Raw genomic sequence first — 18,260 nt, 5'->3', positions numbered from 1 at the left:
TTCGGATCAGCAAGGGAAGATATAGGCCTTGTCTTCCCTTGCTGCAGGCCCTGGGCCGTCTAGACACAGGACACGCTGAGCGAGCAGCTGTGCCTGCTCTGAGGGCCTCCAGGCTGGCTCTTTGACCTCAGAGAAGCCGGATTCCCAGGTCCTGGGCCAGGGGAGTCTTCCTGGCTGTAGCCCCACGGAGTCTCTGAGACATCAGTTAGTACCTTCCCTTGGCCACAGCTAACTACATCTTGGTATCGCTTCCCTGGAGTGGCAGCTGGCAGCCCTCGGGAGGGAGTTTGTGCTCCGAAGTTGTGTTGCGGGCCAGGGTGTGCCGAACCAGCTCCCATAAGGAGAGGAGAGGGCACTTTCCCTCCAGCTTAGAATCCCAGGGCGCGCTCAACTGTGACGCCTGCTGCCCTTTCATCACACACAGTGACCATTGTAACTGGTCCAGCTGTCCGCCAGGGTGAGGGGGCAGGGGCGAGTGAAAGCTGTGTGCCGGCACGGTAGAGGCCCGCCTGCTCCTGCGTGGATCCCCTGCGGACAGCAGCACAGCATCTTTATCTTCATAGGAATTTGTCGTCTAATCTCAATCTTGAGGGCAAGCGCGGCAGAAGCAGGTGGAGCTGCCAGCCGACTCTGTCCTCACCCGAGGGCCCTCCGCTCTAAGGCTGGCCTTTCTCTCCCTCAAGGCCGCAGCTCCTCCCCGCCCCGCCTGCTGCCTCAGCCCCTGGTCCAGCCGGTCCTCACTGCTTGCTGTGCTGCCTCCCCAGTGTGAGGAGACACCCACCCCATCCCCTTGCCCGGGGTTGGTTTTTCCCGCTGTGTCTTTACTGGAACCCCTGTCATCGTCAGAGACGGCGTCTTTGAAGCCCATTCTGTGTCACGGCTCGGTCCCTGCAGTCTGGTAGAGTCTCTGGTGATGAGCCACCTTGGTCAGCCACCGTGGAGGGCGCCGGGATGGCCGCAGGCTCTTGTCCCAGGTTTTCCAGAGCGGGGTCCCCCTCGCTGTGACGTCTGCAGTGGCCGGTCCGTGTGCAGGGCACAACCCGCCCTGCCCTGCGGGATCCGAGGAGCTGGTCCTGTGGCAGGTGCCCGTGCCCTCCGGCACACATCCCAGCCCCAGGGAGGGGACGTGCATCTGCAGGGCGCAGGCCGAGGGGCAGAGTTGGTGGGCCTTTGGGTCACTTGTAGGATGAGAACGCTGGAAACCCATTTCTGCGTTTCCTCTTTTGTCAAGAGCGCATTCGGCAAAGGCGTGGCCGCTCATGGCTCAGTTCCCAGCCCGCCTCCTCCTGGGTGGGAGTCTGCATGGCCCTGGGCTCCTCCAGCACGACTGTGACACTCTGCAAACGGCCCATCTGGTAGCGGGGTGGGGTGACGGGACCAGATCTGGCAGGTGAATCACGCGAACAGGGGCTGTCGGTCTGAAGCCTCCTCACTGGGTGGACGAGAGGAGAAAGGGTGCTTCGGAGCCGCCTCTCTGCCTGTGGCCTCACTTGTTCTCCTGCAGGAGAGTCTGCAGTCAGTTCCCTGTTGAATTGAACTGTGCATTTTGTTTTAATTGGGGACTTTCTGGCTCAGGGTAGGGTTTCAGGAATCGCTCATGAGCCCTCATAGGCTGCTCTTCTCAGCCCTGGTGTGCCCAGCAGGTACATCCTGTGTCCCGGTGCTTTGGTCACACAGATGAAGGCAGTATGTCCTCCACTGACCGCACGACATTGGCTCCTCCTGCTGTCGAGGGGGCTTTTGCCACACGTAACTGGGTTTTTACTAAGTTCATCTGTTTATCCTTTAGTAGCGTGTTTATCAGAAGTGCTGTAAACACCACAGAGATTGTTTTTACAATACCCAGCCCTGCCCCATCCCGGGGCGCCTTTAACCGTATTTCTTTTCACTCGCTTCTCCCGTGTTTGCCTTTAACTTCTTCAACACCTCCCACGTCTCTGTAATGAGAGCCTCTGGTGCTCGTTTCCAGAGGGACAAAGCGCAGGCCCTGGGCCTTATGTGGCCCCCAGGCTCTGAGTAAAGGAATAGCCTCCACCCCAGGTCTCCAGGGCTCCATCCGTCCCTGGCCCAGAGCAGGAGGCTCCTGAAATGCATGTCAAGCCACCTGCCATCTTGATACTCTTTCCATGGTTTCTTTTAAAACTGGATGGTTACGAGTTGTGTTAAACTTAGAAATATTTTTGATACCAACAGCTAGATGGTTCTCTCGAGTGAACTATAAGAATGTTTTGTTTGCCATCTCCCCTTCGCTGAGGAGGAGAAATATTTATAGACAGATGTTTGCATGTGCAAGACCAGGTGAAGTAGGCTCGAGTGTGAGGGGACCTATGAAGCCAGCAGGCATCTGTCACCATCCAGGGCCAAGTCGAGAGGACTAGAGCTCTCAAGCCCATGAGTCTTCTCAAACACCTCATTGTAGGTTGACATCTTTGAGCTCCAAGGTTGTAGGGGTGACCCACGGAGGCTCCCTGGTGGTTGGCAGTAGGACAGTGACCAGCTGTAGCTGCTGGCCGCGTCCGTCTCAGGTGTGATCTGGCTCCGTGGTGAGGGGCTCTGTGGAGACCCAGGGGCATACTGCTCCTAGGAGCCGGTTCTGTACCTCCCGTGTGTCGTCATGGGACTCCTGGATTCCGGGGCTCCTAGCCTGTCAGTGTGTTTAAACCTCACGGCCACTGGGGGGTGCTGCAGGCTCCCTCGAGTCTTGGATGACGAAGGGGAGGTTAGGAGCCTGCCCTGTGTCACGCTGGCTTTCAGATGAGAGATGGCAAGTTTCTCCCGAGGAAGGAAAGCATTTTATTTTAGGGGCCCAGTTAGGGGCATCGTTCTCATGAAGTGGTGTTCTAACTCCTCAAGCCGGCTGCATCTCACAGTCGCTAGGGGAGATATTCAGAGGCCCTCCCAGCAGGAGTTCCCGAACTGTAGGCGGTCGGTGCTCAGAAATCTCAGTCCTGACTGGGTTTGATGAAGGTGACTGGCTGCCCAGCTGCACAGCCCAGCTTGGCTTACATGTCTCCTGGGTGGTTCTGGGGACACATTCTTTTGGTTTAATAATTCTTTGCCTTCCTTTCAACCCCCAACAGGAACAAATTATCAGTCTGGTCAATCAGATCTGTGGCAAGGTATCTGGTAAGAACGGCAGCATTGAGAACTGTCTCAGTAAACCTACACCAAAAAGAGGGCCCCGCAAGAGAGCGACGGTGGACGTGCCGCCGGCCCGGCTTTCCTCCTCCAGCGCAGCCAAAAGTGCTTCGAGCTCCTCCTGAAGATCCAGCCCCCGTGGTCAAGCGAGATCTATTTTTTTGTAATTATTATATTCTAGTTTGGAGTACTTGCTGTAGGATACAAGCTGTCTTTGCACTAGCTCTAAAGAAGATTTTCTTCTGGTTTTAGAGAACTAATTTTGTTTTAGCATTAAACTGTTGAACTTTTTTTTGTACTTAGAATACCTAGATACTGCAGTCAGATTTTTGAAACTGCCGTATATTCACTGTTTTAAAACCCTTGAGGGGCTGTATTAATTTGTATTGCCCCTGTGGCTGACAAAAGCCTTTTTGTTTGTTTGATTTTTTTTTTTTGTAACTGTTGGGGGAAAAAAGGCTTTTTAACCCATTTTTGAAGAGGGTGAAGTTTGGAGAACAAATTTTAAAACCATCAGTCATGTGAGCAGATTTTTCTAGAGAGGAAAAGGGATAGGAGACACACACACAAAAAAAACTTGAAAAGAAATGGCTTTACTTTGGCTGTCTTTTCTTCTGTCATGTGCAAGATGAGTTTGTAATTTCTAAACCGGAGAGCCGCCGTTGTGTTTCTGCGGGCGGTCGCGGCAGCTGGAGGCGGACGTCGTTTCCTAACCAGAGGCGACCTGAGGGGACTGGGGTGACTAGGCTCTCTTTACCAGCACATCACTATGCATCTGTCTAAGGGAAGAGAAGAGCGAGGGAGAAAAAGACTGCCTGCCTTGGAGGGGTCACGTGAGGAAAACCTGTGCCTGATTTCATTAGGAAATCCATTCTGTTATTTTTTGGTGCTGTTGGCTACTTTATCAAAAAACCCTTCAATAGCATCCTTAAGGAAAAAAAAAGGAAAAAAGTGATTGAAGCCGTTAAGTGCTTCTTTGTCATAGATGTGCAATCTTTCTAACATTCCATCTTCATCTCACTGCTTGTCATTTGACACCGTCACAAGTCAGCATTAATCTTTCTTTTTAAATTTGTTTCGTTTGTGATCACATTCAGAGCCACTAGGAGGTCTGCAGTTCTTGTTGAATGTGAAAATGCATTTGCCCTCATCTTGTCTATTTTTTCTCTTCATGTTCTAACAAAAAGTAAAAAAAAAGAAAAAAAAAAAGACTCCCATCCCTTTTGTACATACGCCTGTAAATTGTTTTAAATACTTGAGCCTTTTTCTCGGTGGGGGGTGGGGAGGGGGGTGAGAAGACAAGATGAAGAAAAGCCTTACATTTCAGTTTCTTCATCGGTTGGATTGGATGCTTACAGGGTTTTTCTTGTAACATTTATAAGTGCTGCTTACATCACTGAACAACAACAAAAAAATAATAATGGAGTAGCTGTTGCCCTTCTCCGGTTGTGTGTACAGTATGTGTGGAATAAAAAAGGGAACCTGTTTTCACAAGCTGTTCTTTGTTTCATGATTGGACTCATCGATCCCGTAGCTACCCATACTGCACTGAGCTCGCCAGTGGGACTGTCAGGAACGTCCTGTGATACACTTTGTTGGTTGTTGTTGCAGAAGACTGAACTGTTTTGGAATATTTAACAATGACATGAACAGAGTCAAGTGTTTTCCAATGTGGTTGTCCGGTTTTTATGGCCTTGCTGTGTACTTTCCCTCTTTTTGACAGTAAACTTCTGCCTATGGCTTACAGTTTGACATTTAATTTATTAGCGCTGCTCTGCACTCCTCCCTTGGGAGGGAAGACTTCATGTTGTTTATTGCCAGTTTTTTGTTTACTTTTCAGGTTTGTACTACAAGGTTTAATAATAAAAAAGTTTTTTGGACTTTTGTCTGTCTTGTGGAAGATGAGTGAATGAAATGAGCTCTTTCTTTTCTGCTAAGAGGGCGGAGGGCTGAGATCTCTCCCCTCAGGTAGGGAGTGGAGCAGAGGACACAGGTTAATCATGCTCACTTTCCATCTGTTGGTGATGGTCTGAGTCCCCTTGGAGCAAACCCAAATGGCTGCTGTTTTCCCCGTATTTTCCGTGCTGCCCAGGGGAACCCAGCTTGTGGCCCTGCTCCCCGGGATGCAGCACTGTGACAGCAGGTGGGGTTGGGCTGGGCTCTCTGCCCTGCAGCTGGCCTTCACCTGAGCAAGGGCCCTCCCCCACTGCACTGCCCCTGCTGTGAGCAGGCTGCCATCCCCGCTGGGTGCTGGGCTGCAGGAGTGGAGGCACAGGCAGACAGCTCTACGTGAGCAGCTCCTCGTCAGCAGGAATAGTGACTACTGATTTGGCCTCCTGTCTCTCCCTCTGGGCCCAGACTGTGTGCTCCAGTTTAAAGTGGGGGCTGGTTGGTGGACTATTATGTAATGGTCAGATGAAAACCCACGCTTTGTTAGAGCTGAGTGGGACTACAGTTGTTATATTTTAGAAGCAGCAGGATTTTCTGTCTGTAAAAGGGTTATATCCAGTGCTGAGCCGATGTGCAGACTAACGTTTTCCGGCCCAGCGCAGCACCCCCGGTGGCCCTGGGACCCCGAGCCGCCCTCCTGCGTACACAGGACGTGCGCACGGACCAGGTTTTCTTTACAAACCGGCTCTGCACTCGCCCAGTTCCAAGCCTCAAGCTTTATTGTCACCTGCTCTTTCAGTCCGTTTCGCACACATTATTCGCACGTGTCAAAATCAAGCGCCTCCATGAGACCCCCAGCTTTCACAGTGGGATTCTGCATGAGCTGCGTCTTCCTCAGGTGGTCAGAGAACGCAAGCGCCCGGATTTAGGAGTCACTGTCATCAGTGTGTAAAGTGGCGAGGGCAGTGTCCACCTCGACTCCCTCCTCGTCAGACTGAACAACGGGGGACTCCCCACCTTCGCTGGGGTCCTGGGTGGCTGGGTCAGGGCTGGCAGAGGACAGGGTAGGCAGCTTAGCTCGGAACTCAGAGGGATCTGGAACCTGCAGCGTAACTTCACTCTGGCCGATACTCGACTCAGGCCCTGCAAAATAAAGTAGGAAAAACTTCGTCATAAAAGTATTGCCATTTAGACTTGCCACTGAAGATGACTGTTTGAACCTGCATAGAATAAAAGGGGTGTAACTCTGTTGTTGCGGTGTCTGGGGGCTGCAGAAGCAGGCTGTTCATTGCAGTGCAGGGACTGTCCCCAAAAATGCTGAGCCGGGTGATGCCAGAGGCACCCAGGGGTTTTTTGAGCTGATTGCACCTGTGACAGATGAAAAGATCCAGAACCCTTTTGTCGATATCCAGTAAGATCCTGTGCTGCAGGCCCAGGGGCACACACTGCATTTCTGTGAGAAGCATTCCATGTATCCTGGATAATCCATATCTGCTACTTGACGTTCTTGAAGTAACTCCGAGACATCAATGCTAAGAGAAAACTCGTGCTGATCTTTTGGCAGTTCTCCCATTTCATGGGAGCTAAGTAAGAGCTTAAAGGAACCCAACCACACAGATGACGGAGTCACTGTTCTAAATCTCTTCCTGACTCCAGGAGAGGGGCCAGTGTCATTCCCATCTCCAGTGTCCCAGCCTTCTCAGGACAGGCAGGGCCCCTGCCCCACGACAACACTGTTCTCACATATTTTCCAGGAGAGGAGAATGTAGCTGCTTTATTGAGATGTTAAAGACAGCCCAAGTGGACAAGAAACCCAAGGGATCTGACTTTAGAGGAAGTGGAGCCTGTGGTTGGTGACAGTGTCTAGAGGGGACAAAGTGTTGCTGAAGGACTGAGCTTAAGGCCTGTCCCCTTTTTTGTATGTGGAAAACTTAAAACACCTTCTTGGTAATGCTGCATATATAAGATGACCCACCCAGAAGGAGTGGTCTAAATTTAAAAGAAATTGAGCCCAGATACAGGGCTGGAGCTGCAGTAAATATTTGCTAAGTGAATGTGAAATGAAATTTTGGGAAGGTATTAAATGGCGTGAAAGTGCACACAGGGCTGCAACTAATTTGTAAAACAGAAGCCAAGTGCTGAGCACACATCTCGGCCTTGCTCATGGCAGACATCAAATAAACATCTGCTGAATGAAGGCGGGGAGTTTAAAGAAGACGGATGGATGTGTGAGCCACGCAGGGAGCTCCCATGTCCAGACCTTAAGATAACCACACAAACCCAATCAACGTTAATTTCTCTGCCACAGGAGGCAGTAAAACATGAATTAAGAAAGCTGTTCTCTTTTTTTTTTCCCCTAAAGATTGGCACCTGAGCTAACAACTGTTGCCAATCTTTTTTTTTCTGCTTTATCTCCCCACATCTCCCTGGTACATAGTTGTATATCCTAGTTGCAGGTCGTTCTAGCTGTGGCATGTGGGACACTGCCTCAACGTGGCCTGACAAGTGGTGCCATGTCCGTGCCCAGGATCCGAACTGGGGACTCTGGGCCGCCGCAGCAGAGCGTGTGAACTTAACCAGTCGGCCATGGGGCTGGCCCCACTGTCTGTTCTCTGAAGGCATTTGGGTAGAGCACTTAAATCTCTGAGCCATTCATGACTGCGACCGTCATGCCCCATTTGCCTGCCACCATGAGCGCAGACACGGGGTTAGTGCAGCAGGAGGTGCCTGAGCTCAGAGATCTGAACATCGTGATGGCTCACGATACTCTGACGTTTGCTCTGTGAAGGGAAATAATAACTATGGTTAAATTTGTGCACATTTGTCCCCCTACCTAAGACAGGGGACAGCACAGTGTTATCTTCTCCACCTGAATTCAAAAAGACATCCAGGGCCTCCTGGTCAGACACATCCATCAGATCCATCTGCTCCAGCAGGTCAATATTCACTTCCATGGATGACATGCTGCCCATGGGCTCTGCAAATAGACGAGCATAGGAAGAAATTATAGGTTTTATCTTTACCAATACTTTAACAAGGTGAATTTCAGTTGCGCTAGGCGAGCTGCATTGTGTTTTCTAGGTATAAAATCTCTCCTGCCTCTCCCAACTTCTTAAAATAGAATTTGAAGCACTGTGTTATTACTTGGCACGAGCCACTTTGGTACTTTATATCCCTCCTAGATGAACCCTGGTGACTATGACCTTTTACCCCATCCACAGAAGTTTTCCTGTTCCCCTTCAGCCCTGTCCTGGCAGGTGCTGAGGACAAACCCATCTCTGCATTAAGCAAACCTTGGCTGCTGGGAGTGGGGTGCCGTCTCCAAGAGGCAGACATGCCTGCAGCAGCACGAGGTTAGCAAGCTCCCTGCCAGATGCACCTCTGGCCTCACCTGCAGTTGCCCCCAAACTATTATATGCCAACTGAAGTTTTCACTGCCCCTGTGACATTAGTCTTCAATCTTCACAGCAAAGTTTGGACATCTGTAAATGGTGAGTTGGAACCGAGAGCTCCTTGCAGTGAAAGCACAGACTATGGAACAAAAATCATCCCACCAGGAAGAGGAGGCACAAGATTCCTAGGAGTCTGTCTCGGCGTGGGCCCTGGTGAGGGATGCCTCCTGGATCTGGAGTTCCTATGTAAACCGTCGCTGTGGTCCAGAAAACTACAAGCCAGTTAAGTCACCCCAGCTATGATGGTGCGTGGCAGAAGCAAATACAAAGCATTTCTGGATGCAGACACACCCTTAACCCTGGGTCTCACAGGAATATAAAGTCGACACAAAATCCAATCCAGTCCAGAATTTACAGTGTGCACATGGAAATACGTCACTATGAGTGATGGTCAGCAGAAACAATCTCAGTATTAGCATCCTTTCCGAAGAATCTTAAATGACTAAACATTTTAATAAAATTCAAGATGGAATAAAAAAACGAACACGGAAGGTGTCAAAAATAAAAGCAGGCATTTGAAAAAGAGCCAAATAACTTCCAGGTAGGAAAAATTTATTCACTAAAATTTAAAACTCCAAGCATGAGTTAAACTAAAGATTAGTGACAACCAAATAGAAAATTAGTAAACCAGAAGACAGACTGAATCAATTTTCCACAGCAAAGAAATAGAAGGATGGGAAGTATGAAAGAGCTTAAGAGAGACGGAAAATGCAAAAGGTTAAGATGTTCACAGTTCCAAAATGAGAATGGAGACAGTGTGGGGAGCAGCAGTATTCAAAGAGGCTGATTATTTTCCAGATTTACTGAAAGACCTGACTTCCCAGATTTAGGAAGCAAAATATATTCCAGGCAAGATAGATAAAAGAACTTGTGACAGCAACTGCAGTGACACTGATGAACAACAAAGAGAAAGGGCAGATTAGGAGAGACAAGGAAATAATTAGACTGACAGCTTCTCAACAACAATAAAAGCCAGAAGACAGTGGAATAGGAAGTTCAAAGAGGTGAGATAAATGTCATCTCTAAAATTATATAGCATTAAATAGCATTTAAGATCAAGTATAAGATACCAGCACTGTCAAGGCAAAACCCACTTCACCATGCACCTACTCTCACTAACGGTACTACAAAGAAGGAAGATGGTGATGAATCCCAGAAGGAAGGGCTAAGATGCAAGAAAGCATGTTAAGTGAAGAAACCTCTAAATTTGTGAATAAATATAAAACTCTGAATAAACCAGTCATGACAGTATCAAATTTGGGGAATTCAGTCTGGCAGAATTAAAGCACTGAGCAACAGGGACACACACGAGAGGCTGGTGTGCTAGAGCTGAAGCAGTGCAAGACCTCTGTTTTATTTGGGGGGAAGATCAGAATCTGATTCTCTTTTGGCACAGAAAATCATTAAAATTCAGCACTAAAATAAGAAGTAATAAGTACGTAATTTGTATTTTTAGCTGGAGGAAGGTTTAGTATAGTTTAGATGATCCCACTCGAAGTGGCAACATCCAAAGCAAGGTAGTCAGGAGCCAGCTGAATTCGGCATGGTCTGCATCAAGTTTGACCAGGGCGCTGACCTTGGCTGTGGCCACACTGATGTCACAGAGCTGCCCCACAGCCTGACTGACCCTGATATACCAAGGCAGTGCTGTCCTGGGGTGTCCTCAAGGCCGACTGTCAGGGGGAACTTGAGGGCACAGTGGTCAAACTTGTTCCTCTCAGCATCTTCTGTGCCAGGGTTGGGCTGCTGGGGGCTGACATGCAGGTTTTCTTTTGTGGCTTTGGGGGCCTTTCTGTATGACCTTGCTTTGAAAGGAGCAGAGGCTCCCTTTTCTGTCCATGCCATCCTCTTAAAGAGGGCAGGAGTCTAACTTTTAAAACAAGAGAGAATAAAAACGGACTAAGAAACATACGAAAAGCTTTCAGGAAAATAGAAAGCACCAAATAAGATGGTAACAAAGTCAGGTACATTAGTAATTACAGTAAATGTAAATGAACCAAATTTACCAGTTAACAGAGATTTTAAGACTGAATTAAAGTGATAAAATTTACCTATATTCTGTTTATAGGAGACACTCCTAAAACATAAGGACACAAACATTAACAGTGTAAGGAAAAATGGAAAGTGGGTGAACAAATAATTAACTTCAAGAAAGCTGACACAGCTATATTAATATCAAACAAAATAGACTTTAAGTGAAAACAAAAGCAGTATTGGGGTAAACAGGACTTCAGGAGTTTTTAAAGGTTCATTTCACCATGAAAGTAATTCAAAATTTCTGTGTGACTATATATTTTGTGGCTATGTTTTTAAAGAAAAAATGGAAGAATGACTAGGAAAATGTAACAAGTCCATAATCATGGGGGGAAGGAAGGCTTAATCTACCTCTTTGATGATAATTAAGCAATTCAACTTTAGTAATAATAGGTAATATTTGAACAATCCAATTAAGAAGCTTGATGAAATTGACACATGGAACTTAATGTCTCTCATTTAGAATCTCTCTCTCAAGTACACATGAAACATGTAGGAAAAAACTATGAATCAGGCCATAAAGTAAGTCTTGAATAAAAAAAACCAAAATCCCATTCTCCAACCACAATGAAATTTAATTAGAAATTGGTAACAAAAGGGACCTTCATGCATTATTTAAAAACACACTTCTAAACAGTTCACAAGTCAAATAAGAAATCCTAATGGAAAAATTTAAATATTCAGAAACTATTATCAAAACTTGTAGAATTCTGTTAATGTGGTACGCTAGTGAAAAATTCATAGCTTTGAATTCCTTATATTAAGAGAAGAATGCTGAAAATTGAGCCTAAATATTTAAATTTACAATCAGACCAAAAAACAAAACCCCAGAATTTAATGAAATAAAGATATAATAGAGAGGAACAACGAAACTTAAAAGTTAGGTCTTTGAGAGAACATTTGGATATGTTTTGTGTAAGATTTGAGAAAGAGAAAACGCACAAATTAACAATTTGTGGAATGCAAAAGCAAACCCAACCCCAAATACTGCAAAGATTGAAAAGAGAAATATGGACAATGTTATGCTAATATATTTGAAAACTAAAGACAAGCTGAACAAATTCCACGGAACACTTGCTACAATTAAACAGGAGGGGCCGGCTCCGTGGCTGAGTGGTTAAGTTCACGTGCTCCGCTGCGGCGGCCCAGGGTTCGGATCCTGGGCACGGACATGGCACCGCTCGTCAGGCCACATTGAGGCAGCATCCCACATCCCACAACTAGAAGGATGTGCAACTAAGATATACAACTGTGAACAGCGGGGGTTTGGGGAGATAAAGCAGGAAAAAAAAAAAAAGATTGGCAACAGTTGTTAGCCCAGGTGCCAATCTAAAAAAGAAAAAAAGAAAAAAATAGGAAACCTCTATAACCATCAGAGAAAAAGAATAGGTAGCTCTTCCCACAGAGAAATCCCTGGTCCTTGACGGTGTTAGAGGCGAGTTCTACCCACCACGCAGGAGAGAAGTGATGAGAGAGCCCATGTGCGTGTACAGAAAAATCCACTAACACTTAACTGCCAGTTCTCCCTCACAGCAGACACAACGCAATTCCAATCAAACGCTGCACAGGGTGTTGTCATAGAACTTCAGAATCTGACTTTAAAATGTATACAGAAGGATAAAGAGCCAAGAAAAGCCAAGGCACCCTCTGAAGAAAAAAGAATATATTGCTATGTGTAGTGGTATGGAGAAATCGTCCACCACATACCAGACTTGCTATAAAACACGGTTTCTCAACAACACTTTGGGCCAGATAATTCTTTGTTGTAGGGCTGTCTTGTATACTGTAGGGTGTTTAGCAGCATCCCTGGCCTCTACTAGATCCACTAGATGCCAGGAGCACACCCCTACCCCAGTCACAACAAGCAAAACTGTCTCCAGACAATGCCAAATGTCCCCTAGAGGACAAAACTGCTGTCGGTTGAAAACCAGCGCTTAATGAAGAATTACAGTTAAGCGAGTGTAGATCTGGCTCAAGGCTGGACGACAGAAGAACGGAGCAGAAAAGAGAGCCTAGGAAAGACTCGCCATGTGTTGAAAGTGACAGAAGACGTTGTGAAGCTGCGGAGAGAGAATCCTGGGGCTGAGACAAATAGTCACTGCTATGGAAGAAAAGGAAAATTGGATCCTTACCTCACAATGCACAAAAAAATCAACTGGGGGTGGATTAAAGAGCCAAATATAAAGTGGAAAACAAAACTTTTAGAACAAAACATAGTAGAATGTCCTCGTAACTTGGAAGGAAGGATTTCCTAAACAACACAAAAGCACAAACCATAAACAATAAGATGGGTAAAGCGACCACATTAAAAATAAACACATTTGTCAAAGGCCCCTCCAGAAAAGCCACTGATTGAGACGGGGCGTCTGCATCAGCTGTAATCAGCAAAGGCCAGGCCACAATAAGGGAATAAGACTCAGTAAAGGAAGACGACCAGGAGAAGAATGGACAATCAAGGAAATACGAATTAAAGCCAAAATAAGATGTCATTTCACAGCCAGAGATTGGCAAAAATTTAAATATCCAACACTACCAAGTGTTGACAAAGGTGTGGAGTAACTGAAAGAGGCACATACAGCTAAGGAGATTGTCAAGTGGTGCAGGTACTTTGGCAAGCAATTTGGCAGAATCTAGTAAAATGAAAAGGATGCATGTCATATGACTCAGGAATTACTGTCCCACTTATATACCCTAAAGAAGTGGTTCTCAAAGTGTGGGCCCCAGAGCAGCAGTGCTGTCCCCGGGAACCGATTAGAAACGCACATCCTCAGGCCCTGCCCTGACCTGCGGAATCGGAAGCCTGGGGGCCCAGCACTGCTATGAACAGCACCGAGGGAGGCTGGGAGGCTAGCTCAGGCTTGAGACCCACTGCCCTGACAAAACTCTTAACCCGGAGAGACGTGTTCTAAGAATGTCCACAACAGCAGTGTTTTTAATAAGAAATAACTTGAAACAACTAAAATACTCATCATCACAATAAATAAATACATTTAAGAATGAAAATGAACAAATTAGAGTGAAACGTCTCAGTAGGGATGATTCTCGAAATGCCTGCCCGAGAAAGCAAGCTGCGAAAAGACACACAGGGTGACGCCGTTTCTACCACGTGTTTAAAATCTGCACAGCCTGCCACGCACTGTCTTGGGAAATGCCCATGTGCGCTCAAGGAGACGGCGGAGGTCCTGTGGGACGGGCCCCTCGACGCAGTGGCTGTGGGCCTGCACTGTTGGTGGTGATTTCCTTCTTGAGCTGCGTGGTCAGTACATGGATAATTTTATTATTCCTTATACCTTTTTGTATGTCTGGAATATTTCGTAACATTTTTTAAATATCTAAAGGAAATATGGTAAAATATTAACACGTTAAATCTGGAAACATGGGTTACGTTACAGTATTTTCAGTTCTTCTCTGGATATTTAAAATACTTCCTAATTAAAATGAAAACCAGTAATGGATCACGGTAAGTGTCAAAGTTCTGAATAAACCCTCATGGGGAGATAATCAGACAAAGTTAAGATCATAAGCTGGCAATTCTATTTGAGATCTTTTGCATTCCAGACTGCATCTTGGGGGAGACTGAATTTTAGTAGAGGTGCATTTTCATCGATTCTTTCTTTTCTGACTTTGTTCATCACAGCCTGGGCAGCACCTCCTTCTCCTCCCTGGCACTGGGTCCACCCTGCAGCCCAAGGGCTGAGTCAGAGCATCTGCGGGCACAGGGCACCCACTGGCTCCAGAGGATTTGACATTGCTGGACTTCCAGGTCAGAGAGACCCACGGGAACCGGAGACCTGGCTGCGGGAACACACCGGCGCAGAGGAGGCGTCCACAGGTGATCTGTCTGTAACTAACTGCAGTCCAGACATCCCGGCACTCAGCAAAAAACGCGCTTCAGAGAAGACGGGAGTCACGTCAGGTGGAAGACAAAACCTGGGTCAGGAGCTGACCAAGTACCTAATTGTGTCCTGATGGCGCTCAGCACTGCGGGCCGCGGTGGGGCCCAGGGCCCCTGGCCCCAGGGCTTCTGCACTGCCTGCACCCCTCTTCAAGCACATCAGGTCCCCGCTGTGTGGTTCTCCAGCCTCACCGCAATCCGAGTGGGCACAGATGTCCTTCCATCCTCTACTCTGATAACTTTCTGGATAAAACTTTCCATGCCTTTGTCTTAATTAAAAAATGATGCTTTGGAAAGTGAGAAAAATTCAGACTATTTCTGACTTAGTGGAATGACTCCAAAATATCATGTTCACTGTAGAGCTTTTTAATTCTGATTGATTCCTCTAGATTAAACACCCCCGTGTTCATCCTTGGAGACCGAACCCTCTGGAAGAGGGGGTGTGACGCGCCAGGCTGGGCAGTGTGAGGGGCGGCTCTGGACAGCCCTGCGGAGAGATGCCCGTGTGCTGTTTGTGAGCGCCTCTGCGGCTGCAGCTGCAGCAGAAAGCTAAGAGGCCAAGTCCTCCATTTCTTCTTCGAGGCTTTCAAAGCCACACATGTTAGCAACATGTTCCTGACTCCGTTTTTGTCACCTTAGGAAAAAAAGAGCCCAACGCTTTTCTGAAACTTCAAGAAAATTAGTTTTTTAGGTGCTTGAAACCACAAAAGTTCACTTTCTTAATATTTGGGTGAAATCTGTCCAGCACGTGTTGCTGGGCACCCCTCTGCCCAGCACGGTGCGGTGCTGTGCTGGCCACAACGGGGCCTGCCACACACGACTCGTCCCCCCCGTCTCACGGGCTTCCCGCCAACTGACGGGGCCTCCGGAACCTGCGGCGCCTCCCGCACTTCAGCTCCACTCTCCGAGCGTGGTTCTGGGTCTCCCCGTGACAGCGGGGCTTCTTGCCGGGCACCTTCCTGTTCTCGGCCTCCGCTGGGCCTAGCCGTGCGCTGAACACTTAGCAGGTGCTCAGACCTAATGTCTGCTGGACTAAACTGAATGAGGACAGAGTTCAGTTGTTGAGCAATGAGAGTTTCTATCACTGTTCTCGCCACTGCCCCCCCTCCTCCATGTCCTCTCGGTGTAACGCTCAATCTGTGGGTCAGATTTGCCTGTGCGTGTGTCTGTTATGGACTGAATGTCTGTGTCCCCCTAAAATTCCTATGTCGAAGCCCTAATCCGAGGAGGCGGGGCCTTTGGGAGGTGATGAGGGTTAGATGAGGTCATGAGGGGGGCCCCCTGCTGGGATTAGCGCCCTCTTAGGAAGAGTGAGAGGTCTCTGCCCTGCGAGGACAAGGAGGGCTCTGCCGGGGAGCCAAGTGGCCAGCTCACTCCGCCTGGACCTCAGCCTCCAGAGCTGCGAGAATCAGCTTCTGGGGGTTAAGCCACCAGCCTGCGGCGCTTCGTTACGGCAGCCCGGGCAGACCAAGCCGGCGTCCTTCTCAGCTCCTGCCCGCGACAGAACACAGGCCCCGGGAGCAAACAGGGACTGCTTGCCCCATGACCAGCACCAGACACTAAAGAAACTCAACGTCCTCTGAGGGAATATGCAGTGTGACTTTTCCACACGAAGATGGAGTCCAGACGAGTGGGACAGACAGAGGGAGAGCTGACTCGGTGGAGACAGAGTGAAACCTGGATCGACGCATCCACTGCCAGTGTGAACGGCCGTATCCACACGACACCCCCTTCAGGGCGTCCTGAGGTGCTGACCTACTGCCCCTAATCTGCTTTCTCTACACTATTTTCCTTCCTCTCTGATTTCTTTCACCTCTCCCGGGGGAGGACATAGAAGTGGATGATGAGGAAGGAACTCAGGGAGGGTAACAGGGATGAATTGGGGGGGTGCAGTGGGGGACACGTAGAGAACATAAGCCGAGCCCTGGCCAGGGCCCAGGAGGAAGGTTGAGTCTGGAGATCTGGGGAGGAGGGGGGTCTCCAGGAGGTGAGCAGACGCCGAGGGGGACAGGAGGGCAGGGAAACGGGGACGCCCTGGACACCTGTCCCCTGCCTCGGACTGGGCGCCACAACCAGCTGCTCCTGCCCTCTCAGCGCTGGCGGAGGGACCCAGGAAGCTGCCCAACGCTGCGGCAGCCGCCCACTCCAACTGCTCTCCCCGGTCCCAGGTTGTGGGAAGGAGAGGTGGGTGAAGGAGCGGGCGCCTGACTTTCCCGCAACTCAGCTCGTTCCTGGGATGACCAGAGATGCAGACAGACATTTATGCATCCAGATCTTCACTGCAGCACCAGTTACAGAGGTAAAGAACCTACATGTTCATCGAGGGAACTGGCTAAGTCTCTTAGGAGCCGTCCTGATGAGGAAGATGGAGCTTTTGAAACATACCCTTTCAAAGAATTTTTAAAGCTAACTAGAAAGCCAGATATACGTACAGTTTGATACCAATTACATAAATAGACTCTGTCTCACACAAAGCATGGAAAGAACCACCCTAAAATGGTAATAGAGATTACTCTGTGCTGTAGAATCATAGGTAATGCTTCTTTTTTTCCCCATATTCCACATTTTCTAAGTATCTTCAACAAAAGCCTGAAACTATAGGAAGAGGCAAAAAAGAACGGCCAGACAAAGCGGCCTGACGCGTCCACTCTGATTTTTGGGGTCCAGTAACAGAATGGGACTTGTGAGGACTTTATTCCCCACTCCACCCCGGGAGCCGCAGCACGACCCCCTCTCGCACACGCAGGGCGACGCCCTCCGCCGGCGGCCCTCCCCAGACTTGCCTCGCCTCTCCGCGATCTGCAGGTAACCTGCGGACAGGTACTGCTCCATGTCCTGCTGGAAGGCTTCCTCAAAGAACTTCTGCCGTTCCTTCAGCTTCAGCTGCTGGGTGTGCTCCATCTCCAGGACCTTCTGGGTGTGCTCTGCATCGAGTTCAGCTAAGGAAGAAGAAAGAATTGGGGTCAGGGTTTGGGAAGGGACTAAGATAGGAACAGGGTATAAATACCTACTCCTGTCCACGCTCCAAGGCTGACAGCATCACACTCGGGCTGGCACTCTGACTGGGACAGAAGCAGCCTCCTCTCCCCACTTGGCCGCACTTCTCCCGTTCCCAGCTCAGAGCTGGGCACACAGAAAGGACTCGAGGTTTGTTGGAGAGCAGGTGTGTTGCCAGGTGGTCTGAGACAAGCGTCTGCTCCTGGCTTTGCTGTCTATAGCCTGCGGCCCGGCTGAGTCAGTTAACCCTCTGAGCCTCACCTTCCTCATCTGAAAATTTGGCCTAGAAACATTAACCCAAAATTGATGTGAAACTTAAATGAAATAATGTAAAACAACTTTATAATTCAAGTGAGCAGTGACCCTTCAAATTAGGGCCAAGTTAGTAATACCAGGCAAGAACTATTAACATAAACAGCCTTGGCCTTGTCATACAAACAAGAACCCCAAATTCACCTCCGTAATCACTTTCTAGTGGTATAACCTTTCCTCAAGGCACGCAGAGAGAATACAAAAATGAAATAAGGGTCAGGCATAGACCATTATTCACCTGGTACATGGGCCAAGGGTTATTTCTAAATTCGCTTTTAACTCTCAAGGCCTTTGTACCTCACGGGGTGTGGTATGCAGAATTCTAAGATGGCTCCCAAGAACTCTGCTCCCTGGTGTTCACACCCTGCATACTCCCCAGGACTGTTACATGATCGACTTCACAACCACAACTAGGTTATGCCATGTGGCACAGTATGTGCCTTTAAGTAAGAGAGTTATCCGGCTGAGCCTGACTTACCAGCTTCTTAAACGGGCCTGGGCTTTTCCTAGAGAAAGAGATCTAAGTGTGAGAGGGATTTGAC

At 48.4% G+C, this 18,260-nt stretch overlaps 2 protein-coding genes across 6 annotated transcripts in view; one reads left to right on the top strand and one right to left on the bottom strand.

Annotated features, from left to right (window-relative positions):
- Positions 1-5,023, top strand: part of JARID2 (jumonji and AT-rich interaction domain containing 2) — a 254,706-nt gene extending 249,683 nt beyond the window's left edge. For all 3 annotated transcript variants that reach the window (XM_046641238.1, XM_046641240.1, XM_046641239.1), the window contains one exon: positions 3,081-5,023. In XM_046641238.1, coding sequence (XP_046497194.1) covers positions 3,081-3,263 — 183 coding nt within the window. In that variant the 3' untranslated portion in view covers positions 3,264-5,023. The remainder of the gene's footprint in view (positions 1-3,080) is intronic.
- Positions 5,024-5,789: 766 nt separating this feature from the next.
- DTNBP1 (dystrobrevin binding protein 1) overlaps positions 5,790-18,260 on the bottom strand; it is a 118,329-nt gene continuing 105,858 nt past the window's right edge. For 2 of the 3 annotated variants that reach the window (XM_046641241.1, XM_046641244.1), the window contains exons 8-10: positions 17,193-17,348; positions 7,862-8,005; positions 5,790-6,171 (exon numbers count right to left, since the gene is read on the bottom strand). In XM_046641241.1, the coding sequence (XP_046497197.1) occupies positions 5,954-6,171; positions 7,862-8,005; positions 17,193-17,348 (518 nt within the window). In that variant the 3' untranslated portion in view covers positions 5,790-5,953. The remainder of the gene's footprint in view (positions 6,172-7,861; positions 8,006-17,192; positions 17,349-18,260) is intronic. The other variant, XM_046641243.1, reaches the window with a different exon arrangement.

The sequence above is a fragment of the Equus quagga genome, chromosome 15 (assembly GCF_021613505.1).
Source record: "Equus quagga isolate Etosha38 chromosome 15, UCLA_HA_Equagga_1.0, whole genome shotgun sequence".
NCBI classification, from domain to species: Eukaryota; Metazoa; Chordata; class Mammalia; order Perissodactyla; family Equidae; genus Equus; species Equus quagga.
Note: the sequence above shows the minus strand (reverse complement) of the source record. Positions and strands in the feature narration are given on the sequence as shown.